At 38.7% G+C, this 12,024-nt stretch overlaps 1 protein-coding gene across 1 annotated transcript in view; it reads right to left on the reverse strand.

Annotated features, from left to right (window-relative positions):
* The window catches only part of SVEP1 (sushi, von Willebrand factor type A, EGF and pentraxin domain containing 1), a 225,115-nt gene that overhangs the window by 59,561 nt on the left and 153,530 nt on the right, over positions 1-12,024 (reverse strand). The window contains exons 28-36 of the mRNA XM_011954605.1: positions 10,716-10,840; positions 9,584-9,707; positions 8,681-8,851; positions 6,840-7,013; positions 6,293-6,412; positions 4,680-4,856; positions 4,332-4,416; positions 3,559-3,750; positions 2,018-2,185 (exon numbers count right to left, since the gene is read on the reverse strand). Coding sequence (XP_011809995.1) covers positions 2,018-2,185; positions 3,559-3,750; positions 4,332-4,416; positions 4,680-4,856; positions 6,293-6,412; positions 6,840-7,013; positions 8,681-8,851; positions 9,584-9,707; positions 10,716-10,840 — 1,336 coding nt within the window. The remainder of the gene's footprint in view (positions 1-2,017; positions 2,186-3,558; positions 3,751-4,331; positions 4,417-4,679; positions 4,857-6,292; positions 6,413-6,839; positions 7,014-8,680; positions 8,852-9,583; positions 9,708-10,715; positions 10,841-12,024) is intronic.

Consider the following 12,024-nt stretch of genomic DNA (forward strand, 5'->3'; position numbering starts at 1 on the left):
AAACAAAAAATCCTATTCAAATGAAAAGATTTTTAAAATCATTTTCATAATTGTCTTGATTCTTTAAATAAATCACTTTTAGATAAACATTAGCCAGACATAAGACTCCTCTTACTATATCTTCTAAGTGAACAATTTGTGCAGATGTGTATGATTTGTGAAGACAAGAGGAAAAAGTATTAATCTGTATATGTAGCATCATCTTTAATATTCAAAAATACATGCAAAGACAAAAATCTAGGAAAAATGAAGTAAAATATTACCAATATTCGTCTTTGGGTAATAAAATCATGGGTGACTTTTAAGTATAGATTTTGTATTTTCTAGTTTTATATGGTGATCATGCATTACTTTTTAAATCAGAAAAAGCTCCAGCAGTAGTCAATATCAAGATATTGTTTGGAACATGTATATTTGCTAAGATTTCACAAAATTTTAAATGACTAATTTTAAATAGTCCTATGCAGTTCATTAGGGGAAGTTCTTATGTGAGTGAGTCCACCGGGGTAGATGGGACCATCTAAAGCCATTTCTGCACTGACATTTTGATATTAAAGATTCCTTGTTCACTTAAAGATGTTAAGATTTGGGCTTCAGTTATTCATGCAAGTCTTTAACTCTTACTATCTTTTCGCAAGAAAATATTGTTGCCACCTGCTGGCAGTCACATATTAGTGGAATGGTTTTCTATTCCCATGAAGTAAAATCCAACTTCCATGAAAATACAGAAACTGCACCAATCATCATAATAATGGCTAAGTTTGTTGGGTTCATTGATTTTTTTTCTGGTTAGGCCATATATTATATCATTTTATTTCTCACAATATCCATAAGTATGAACTCATTTTATGTAGGAGCACAATCAAGGCAGAGAGGTCACACTATTTCCCCAAGGCCCCACAGTTAGTGAACAACAGAGTTGAGATACAAATCCAGATAATGGCAACTTCTCTGCTGTGGCAGCTTGTGAAAAACAACTGTAGTAAATCTGGAGTGTGAAAGCCCTATTGATCAAAGTATTTATTGAGGATGCATAGGGAAAAAAACAATGATTGCAATGAAATGCAACTCAGACGACCTGAGATTTAGTCACCCCTCCACACTGTATGGGCTCCATTGAGACCCTAAATTGATCATCCCAAAGGGAGCCTTTCCCTTCTCAGTCCCTCACAGGGGTTTTGTGAAGATCAAAGGAGACAATGAGTCTGAAAGCCCTTTGTAATTTGTTTCCTGGTTTCCAAAGATTATCTCTGAATTAAATACGATCATTAGAAATGTAAAAACCTGAACTTTATTATCTTCTTTCCTCCCTGTAGATATGTCATCTTTATATTATGACTTAAGTCTTGCCTTTGGTTTGGCAGAATATAAATACACAAAAGCCCACTTAAATGTACTTTTTGCATCTTTAATAGTACAATATAAGGCTAGGCGTGGTGGCTCATGTCTGTAATTCCAGCACTTTGGGAGGCTGAGGCGAGTGGATCACCTGAGGTCAGGAGTTCAAGACCAGCCTGGGCAACATGGTGAAACCCCATCTCTACTAAAAATACAAAAAGTAGCCAGGTGTGGTGGTGGGCACCTGTAGTCCCAGCTATGTGGGAGGCTGGGGCATGAGAATCACTTGCGCCTGGGAAGTGGAGACTGCAGTGAGCCAAGCTTGTATCAGTGCACTCCAGCCTGGGCAAGGTGATAGAGCAAGACTCTGTCTCCAAAAAAAAAAAAAAAAAAAAAAAAGTTAAATTAAAAAAATTATAATATAAAGATATTTTTTCACTGCATTGCCCAATGTCCATCATTGAGGGTCTAATTTGATATACTACTCAAATTCCAGGAAAACATTATTTCCACAGGAGTATATACTCTGTCTCTACAAGTAGGAAATAAAAACATAAGATTCTCTTTGTCTTTGGCTGCCAGGAGATTAAATTTCGTGTCCAATGGAGCCCATCTCTGCAGTCGGGAGCATCCACTTCCCTGGCTCTCAATGATCCTTTACTTCATAGGCTCTACTCACCCTTCTTTGCAAGTGTAAGTGACAGTGTTCCTGAAAGTGAAGTTACTCCCCGTAATGACAGCATCTTTGATGGCAGGCGGCTCTCCACAGAAGACAAGGTGACAGGCAGGTGGCGCTCTGTCCCAGATGCCAGAAGCCATGCATTCAATAATGGAAGGGCCCTGTAAGCTACAGGAAAGAATGATGTTACTCTTTCATTGGCTATGGATTTGCTGCTATAGAGATAAAACAGGAAGAACTCAGAATAAGGGAATTTGAGGAATTTGAGTACACAAAAATAGCATTTCTTCGTATTAGATTGCTTTATATGAAAGCAAGAGAAATCTAAACAAGTTATATACCATTTGAAACAATGAATGGGTGAAAACAATGTAACAATAATCACTTGGTACATAGTAAAATATTGAATCTGCTTATGGGCAGTTGTGTAAGGCACTCCAGAGCTGTGAAGAGCAGACTACTTGGATGAGAAGGGGTTCATTAGACTGGTTAGAATCCAGCAGGAAGAAAGCCACTCACCTAAGTAGCCAGGAAATCAGGGCAACTAAGGTCAAACGGAACTGTCCAGGCCATAAGCCTGGGCATTTGAACCATGCTGCCCCTGACTCTGACCTCTGGTCTTCCTTTGACTGAAACCTCACATCCCTATGCCATGGCTTATCTGCCTTTCTTTTCAACCTGATTCTGATAGCACACTTTAATTCACTCCATTTTCTGTTCAGTCGATCTGTTCCACTTCAGATCCTGTTGATCATGTTTCTGATCACAGCCTTTCCCCACTGTCCCTTCTGTTTAAACACACACACACACACACACACACACACACACACACACACACACGATCTCCTACAGTATTAAGAACCTAGCCCCTTATCTTGACATGCTTTTTTGTAACATTCCATGCAATGTTGAGTATAAGCTTGGTAAGCTGTTTATAAAGAAATCCATCACAAAAGCATTTATTTGGTATTTTGTTTATGTTTCACAAAAAATTTTTGCTTTCATGTTTGAAGTCTGAATGCTTATAGCAATCGAACTAGGCCTCCCAGAGTCATAGTTAGATTGAATATTTCCTTGGGCATTTACCATTAGCTAGGTAGGCCTCAGGAAGCATACAGATTTGAGAACATCCTCATATTTATAAATCTGTTTTTAGAGTCCGCCAGTCACATACAAATGAAACCTATTGAGTAAAGAATACAGGCACGGTGGCTCACACCTGTAATCACTTTGGGAGGCTGAGGCAGGTGGATTGCTTGAGCTCAAGAGTTCGAGACTAGTCTGGGCAACATGGTGAAACCCCCATCTCTACAAAATACAAAAATTAGCTGAGTATAGTGATGCACACCTGTAGTCTGTGCACTCGGAAGGCTGAAGTGGGAGAATCGCTTGAGCCTGGGAGGTGGAGATTGCAGTGAGCTGAGATTGTGCCACTGCACTCTAGCCTGAGTGACACAGTGAGACCATGTCTCAAAAAAATTAAAATAGGGAGCGAGTAACATAGTATTGTAGAAAGCTTGGTTGGTGTCTACAAATGTTACCTGTATCCTGTATCACATGAATATGATGCAGTAGAAAGGTAGGTAAGCCCACTCAAAACATATTTTCCATTATTTATGTTTTCTGGACTAGAACACTTCACTGGTTCACACACAGGAGAAGAATGACTCCAAGAACCGTTAGCAAGACAGGATGATTCTTTATCACCAGCCAGAGTATATCCTTTATTACACCTAAAGAAGATAGAGGAAAATTGCAGGATATAATTTGCTTTATTTTGCGTACTTTTATCTGTGCCAAAAACCTCTAAAAATATTAAGAATTTATACATATTGGAAAAGTTGATTTTTTTCTACTGAAATAATGCTTTTAAATTAATTTTTTTTCAAGATTGAATACTGTATATCTTCCCCACAGGGAAGTAGGATACATTTAAGAATTTGGCTTGCCTTCAGTTTGCATCATGGGTTAGTAACTACAAACAGGGAATCCTTGCCTTGAGAGTGGTGTGGTCTAGTCTGTTTCTGAGACATCAAGAGTATTCATTAGCTATGAGCATCCACTCTCAGCGTGCCTCAGGGGGGTGCTGGAGGTAATGATAGGTTATTGGTCAGGTTATTTAACGATTCTAGATGTAACTACCATTAAATTATTGGATTAAGATTTGTTCACACTACATATCATTCAATTAATTACATATTAATTCAAAAATGTCCTCTGGAATTATTTTCCCACCCCTTTTCTTTCAGTGTTATAGCACTACCAGCATGCCATCAACATCTTCTATAATATAGTTTTAATCTTAGACACTTACCTATATGTCACTTTGCTGCCAAAGGTAAATGATAACTCCTCAATGCAACCATTTTCCGGAATAGCCGGTTTACCACAGGAAACAGCTTAATGAAGGAAAAACAAATATGTGACTTTTTTGAGACTGTGCAAAAATCTCTGAAATCTCAAGGGGCAGTTCAAGATCTTTTTTTGTTTGTTTCTTTGTTTTCTTTTTTTTTTTTTTGGAGTGTGTATGGGGTCATGTTTAAACATGTGCCTAATACTTCAGTTCAAATGCAAAGAACACTGATATAACACTTTATATGTCTACACCTTACCTTTCTATGATTGACAAACATAATAAACATGGTAACATTACTAAACATACCTTTACAATATGGTATTAGATGATTCCATTCTCCAGACTCCAAACATGTGATTTTGGTTACTCCCATCAACTGGTATCCTTCCTGACATGAAAATGTGACTTCGGCACCTACTGTATAAATGTCACCTGAGGAGTGACCATTTTCTGGATTTCCTGGAGCCTTACATTTTATAGGTTCTAGAAACAAACAGTTTTGGTGGAATAATAAGTGGCTTTCACACAACCATGCAAAGTCTCACAGCAAAAGAATTCCACTATAGTTAAGAGACCTGTTAAAATCACAAGAGAATGCATGAGGGCCCAGAGACACACTGGACATTAGACCAGAACATACATTTAATAAGCATTGAAGCAATAATAATTTGAAACAGCAATGCCTAACAACAATATACATATTTTTTCTGGCCCCAAAGGTAGGCTCTCATTGGGAAAGTAGCGGTGGTGCTAGGGCGTGGCTTAGAAGGGCGTTAGCCTTTCATCTGTTCCCTCTTCATACCATTTTTCAGAGCAATTGACTTGGTGTCAGGTTGATGGAAAGGTGGAATAAAGCAGATTTAGGGAAGTTTCCAGCCTCCCTTCCCAAATAGTGTGGGCTCTGGGCTCTCCCTATCTACAGATTCAGGGTCGGTCACCACTGCTATAATAGGAAGGAGAAAAGGCTAAAGCAAGGTTTGGGCTAGCGTTGAGCAAGAAAAGTGAATATAATACTTGATTTCTCAAAAGGGGAGGATATATTGCATCAATCTTTTCAAAGGCCATTTGGGCTATATAAGTCAAGGAGTTTAAATAAATTCTTAAAGTAAATGCAATTATGAGCTGATTTTGAGGAAAACAGCCAGAGGTAAGCACAAAGATGTATGTCCAAAGATGCTTATTAAACTGTTTTCCATAGTGAATATCACCTAATATTAACATACAGAGAAAAGTTACTTATGGAAAATCCACAAAGCGAATTATAAAACAGGAATTAAAATCCTGCTCTCAAACTATTTTGTGACATCAAAAAATGTGCCAGATATAATATTACATGAAATAACTAAAATAAAGAACTGTTTATATGGTGTGTTTACATAGACATCTTATTGTTTTCTGGGAGTTACTCCTCACAGCAAATGAAGAAATACAACAATGGGTTGAGAGATGATCTAGTATTATCAACGCTATTTCAAAATATCGTAATGCAAGATGTCTTGGGGAGGCAAGATATCTTTTTTTTTTCAATGATACAATTTTGTGTGACTGAGGCAGAGGAAAGATATTGATAGTGAAGACGTGATAAAGCATCTTCCTTGCTCTGATTGAGGCAGAGAGGTCACTGATTATATTTCTATATCCACTCTATTATTCTTGTACTATGTAGACATTTCAACATTCTAGCAGCATAGTTGGCTATCAGTTTTGTTTCTTAGAAATTGGGAATTTGGGGGAGGCACAATGCTACTTAAAGCACTTTTAGTTGTTACTGATGTGTCTTTTATAAGATCTTTATCTTGTCTGCCTACCTGTATGCCCTTCGAAGTTGAAACTATTACTTAGAAATAACATACACTTAAAATATGAGCTTGAATAAAAGACTGGAATGAGGAACTTCTAGTTCTACATATATTAGTTACCTGCACAGTTTTTCCCATCTCCTGTGTATGGTGGAATACATGAACATATGTAGGATCCATCTATATTCAGGCAAGAAGCATGCTCACTACAATCTGATCCAACTGCACACTCATCGACATCTAAAATGAAGACAACTTATAAATATTAAAGCTGATTCCTTTTCCTTATGTATCGAACATCTGTTTTTACTTTTAAATCATTACATATCACGTAATGCACAACACTTCATATATTTGTATGGAATTTAAATATAACAGTCATAATCACAGTGCAGATATACAATAAAAGCTATTATCTCCCTAGTTTATAGGTGGGCAAGTATAAGACAGGGATATGTAAATATAGTTTTAATATGGAGCCTGATAAAAATTTAAAACATTTCTGGCACCTCTACATACAGCTGCTTTGTCACCATGGCTTGGCCACAGCTTACTGGGATGAGATAAAATTAACAAAGCAATGACTCAAGAACCTCAGGAATTTGGGATGATTGTCATCTACAGAGCTAGAATAATCTCGTATAGTAGTTGCCAACGTTTATCTCACCAAGGCAGGATGGTGAAACGCCGTTCCAGCTCCCATTATCTGTACAGAACATCCTTGAATCACCCAATAGATAGTAGCCATTGTTGCACTGGTAGGTTACTGTGCTGCCAGCATAAAAGTCATCGGCTGAATGGAAGCCATTCTCCAAAGGAGGTGGCACCCCACAGCTAATGCCTGTAAGGTGACCAGGAAGAAGACAACGACATTAAGAGCAAAATACTCAAAGAACACTTTCTATTAAACTAGCAGTTCAGTTAAGCATGACATTTTTACTGCATGCAAACATCAGACTGAGTGTGTCCTAGGGGTAGCAGCAGCCTGAACCCTCAGCATCTAGCACACTGCCTGGCTCATAGTAGGCATGCAATTCATTTATTCAGAAAACATTTACCCACTAGACGCTGATCAAGTCTGGATATTTGTCCCTGCCAAAATCTCATGTTGAAATATGATCCCCAATGTTGGAATCGGGGTCTTGTGGGAGGTGTTTGGGTCATAGGGGCAGATCCCTCATGGCTTGGTGCTGTCCTTGCAATAGTGAGTGAGTTCTCATGAGATCTGGTTAAGTGTGTGGCAACTCTTCCTCCACTGTCTCTCTTGCTCCTGCTCCTGTCATGTGATGTGCCTACTCTTGATGTCTTCTGCCATGAGTAAAAGCTCCTTGAGGCCTCTCCAGAAGCTGAGCAGATGCCAGTACCATGCTTCCTGTACAGCCAGCAGGACTGTGAGCCAATTACATCTCCTTTCTTTATATATTACCTAGGCTTAGGTGTTTCTTTATAGCAATGCAAAATGGCCTAACACATAGACGCTGTTCTAGGTGCTGTAGTTACAGCAGTGAGCCAAACAAAATCCCTGCCTTATGGAGCTTTTTATCTAGTGGGGTAGATAGGCAAAACAAACAAGCAAACAAACAAAACAGGTAAATATATCAGGTGATAACAGGTGCTTATCTAAAATAGCAGTCTAGCCTCCATCCAACCCTCATTTTTGTATTACTTTTTTTTAAGACAGGGTCTAGCTCTGTCACCTGCACTGGAGTGTGGTGGTGCAATCTCAATTCACTGCAGCCTCTGCCTCCTGGGCTCTGTGATCCTCCCATTTCAGCCTACTGAGTAGCTGGAATTATCAGCACACATCACAATGCCTGGTTAATTTTTGTATCTTTTGTGGAGATAGGGTTTCATCACGTGCCCAGGCTGGTCTTGAACTCCTGGGCTCAAGCGATCCACCCGCCTTGGCCTCCCAAAGTGCTGGGATTACAGGTGTGAGCCACCACGCCTGGCCACACTGGCCTCTTTTGTCTTTCTTCACAGCTCTTACTTGTAGCCCTTACCTTTATTATTTACTATAAATACATATTATATTTACTTATTTATTTTCCTGTCTCTCCTATTAGAATCTAAACTACATAATAGGGGCTTTTTTCCCCCAACTGCTGCATCTCGAGGACCTAGATCAGTGCCTAGCAAATAGGTACTTTAAAAGTTGCTGAATAAATGAATGAATGAGTGCACTCGACTGAAGATGTCTCTCCCTGTTTTCCCCTCCAGCAATGACCCATCTATCTCTGGGCCTCCACCTATAGGGTGTGTCTTTCCATCACTTTCAGTTCCTTGCATCACCTTGGATGCATCCACAAATGGTCCTTTTGGATCCTAATCACCCATCTCCTTCATGATGTCCAGCACAGTTCGTTAAATAAAGAAAAGGTTCAATGAATATTTGGTATATTTGCTACTGTGAAGTATTCACCCTTTGTCTAGCATTCCTGAAAAGAGTTCTTATGTTTTCAATATTTTTCAAAAGTCACTGAAATGGCCTCAAGAAAGGCAGCTCACGTTCACAGTGAGGAAGTGGTTGTGTCCACTGTCCTTGATTGAGACAGTACTGCACGGGGTTCCCGACCAGCTGGAAGCCTGGATCACAGAACAGACTGATTTTGGAACCTGGCTTTAAATCTTCTGATGCAGTTCTCAGATGAGGCACTGACCCTCCTAAGCGTGGACAATCTGAGGGCAAAGAACACAGGTGCAGAGCTTGTCAGCAACATAGTGGCAGCATCACCAAGTCAATAATTTCAAACTATATTCTGTATCAGCATTTGAGAGCCACCTTACTGATGTGAAAACAAGTTAACATATAACCAGATAACTGGCAAGTAAAATTACTTTAAAAAAACATTTGAATCAACAACTCTCCCTCTTTTAAAATATTTTAGGAATGTTAATGAAATGTTCTTGTAAGTTATCAAAAGCCATAAATTCTAGGACAGTCTAAGAAACTCATTTAAATACATTTAATTTCATGATACAGTTTTGATATTTCAGTTTTAGTGTGTGGATTGCAACATCCATTGCTTTTCTCCCTGTGCTACCTGTTCCTAGATACCTTCTACAAATTATGGAACCAAAAGAGTACCCCATCTCAAACAGGTGCATAGTATGTTGGTGGGCATTGAAAAAAATAACCTCATCTCTTCTCTAATCTTATTTTTCTGATTTTATTTCACTTTCATCCAAATTTCCTCCCTAATTATATCTTGTTATGCAGAATATATTTTAGCATTAAAGAAAATAAATCCTTTGGATGAAAATAGGGTAAGTATGAATTACTGGTTACAAAAAGTAGATTGACAGGCACATACAATTTGACTGATAGAGAATTCTGAATTGTCTCCTTTTGCTAGACAGTCCCAGGGTGGTCAAGAGATAGTGGAGTCTAGGGAAGAAGGAAATTCTCACCAGAACAAAATATGCTCTTTGAATCGATCTTCACTTTCCCCATAATTCCCGACAAGAAATCGGGCCATGCTAACACGTTTCCTCTACTGAGTTCCTCTGGGCAGGAGGTAGCCAGTGACTTCACCTGAAAGTTTAATAACACTTTAGATAAGCCTTACTTGAACCCTTAAGATTGAGTTATTATATGTTATTTTAGTCCTATTGAAAACATTCACAGATTTTTTAGAGGTGGGGGTGGAGGGAAGCAGGTATGATTTCAGGGGCAGCAGGAAATTCTCTTCCATTTCTCTCCCCCCCACCAGCTCTATCATTCCCTCTCCCAGCTACTTCTCCCACTAGACTCATGGTTGCCTGAAATTTTGAAATCCTACACCTAGAATTCCCTACGTAAAGCCATGTGGTTTGTTAAGGGGTTGTAGAGGCTCTCCCCTTCTTCATTCTATGTCTTTGACCTCTGACATAGAATTGAGGAAGCTGAGGCTTAGAGAAGTTCAGCCTCTGTAGTAATAAGAGCAAACATTTATTAAGCCTTTACTATGGATCAAATAATACCACAAATGTATATGTAGTATTTTGTTCAATCTTGTCAAAACTCTATGTAGTTCTATTTATCTATCTTTTATAGATAAGAGAACTGAAACTTAGTGATATGGAATAACATGTTCAAAATCATCACAGTGAGTTTGGTGTAAGACTGGGATTTGAACCCCAGCTGTTTGACTCTAGGCTGGTTTTAGCCACTAGGTCATATGTTGCTCTCTATGGATGATCTTGTGCCAGCCTTAAAGTTCTGCATCTTTAGTTGGAGAGATTTGAAGCATTATTCTTCATGATTTTCTCCTGCTCTCTTTGATGATATTCTTAAATGTTATTGGAAAACATCATTTTGCAAATTCTAAAATAATTCCAATAAAATTTAAGACTATCACCAAGAAACTAAAAAGGGTGTTCACTGAAAATTACTGTAACTTCTGCCTAACTTCCTCTATAACCACAGCATGAAATGATACTGGTGATAAATTCTGATAACCAAGAGCTTACAATAAGTTATGTCATCATTAGGCTGTTCACATTTTTACTAGGTTTGTACCTTTGCATCTCATTACTGTCATACACTGAAAATGGAATTGACCTGCTGTGGAGACAGGACATAGTCCCAGAGGTTGAGCTGGCTTATGGAGCCCACAAAAGACTCAGCTGGGCTGAATCCCTCTCCTTTTTTGTCTTGCTCTTGCCCCAGAACTAATGCACCACCACCTAGAGAGAGAGAAAGAGAAAGAAAAGGAGGAAAACTGGCCTGATGGTCTGTTATTCCTAAATCTAAATTTAATGAAAGCATGGCTAATACAAATAAATGAAAGAAAATTACTGAAAAGCAAAATTCTATAAATTTACTGCAGGTTTTATCAATAAGAACAAATTCAATGTTTTATATAGCAACTTAAAAATAGACAGGATTTAGAATGTTGATTTATAAACCTGTAATTACAAAAACTATATTCAATACATATATATGCATATAATATTTTATGTTGACAAATTGTTATTTTGCTTACTTTCTTGTAGAAAATCACCCTCCATGGAAGTGACTGCTCTTTATTTTTCTTATTCCTTAAGCTACAAGATATAATTTCTATCACCAAATCCAGGGAACTTTCTAAAGTTGCCAGGGGTCTCCTAATTGCCAAATTCAATAGAAATTTCAGTATTCATCTCTGTGACTTCTCTGTATCATCTGTTTTGGCTGAGCATTTCATCCTATTCAACTTGCCTTTCTGGGTGCACCAGACAGTCTGTGTCTGCACTGCCAGACCTACCCTCCACCCTTCTCCACTCAGCTTTGTGTCCCAAAGGTTGTCCCGTGAGCTGCATCACCCGGCTTCCTTGTCTCCTGGCTTCTCTTTGTTTCTGGCCAATGAACAGCCAACATGAGATGAGAGAGAAGTTGAATCTCCTGTATCCTCTCCTGCCAGGCAACCAACTAGGAGTGGCTTTTCCTTCTATTTCTGAAGAGATTAGGGGATTCTCTCCAGCGCTACAGGTTCCTAAGTTCTGGCAAGAACGCCTAACCCTTGTTACTTCAGGCCCATCCCCTTACAACCATCTGTTGTTGCTAGTCATATGTGTTTTACTATCATATTTTGGTCTTCTTAACCACGCTCACACCTTTGAAAACAGTCCTTCATTAAACTCACTTTAGTGGGGCTACCTGTTTTCTGCCATGAGCCTGACTTGATTACACTACGCTTGATTTCTATCAGAGCATCCTCTCCTGGTTTTCTTTGAACCTTTCTGCTCATTCTCAGTCTCCCGTCTCTGCCTGCCTCTTAGAAGTGATTCTAAGATTGTACCCTGTGACTTTCTTCCTTCAACTACTCTTTTTTTTTTTAAATTTCAGTAGTTTTTGGGGAACAGGTGGTTTTGGGTTACACAGATCACTT

This window comes from Colobus angolensis, unplaced genomic scaffold (assembly GCF_000951035.1).
Source record: "Colobus angolensis palliatus isolate OR3802 unplaced genomic scaffold, Cang.pa_1.0 Scaffold386, whole genome shotgun sequence".
Taxonomy (NCBI): Eukaryota; Metazoa; Chordata; class Mammalia; order Primates; family Cercopithecidae; genus Colobus; species Colobus angolensis.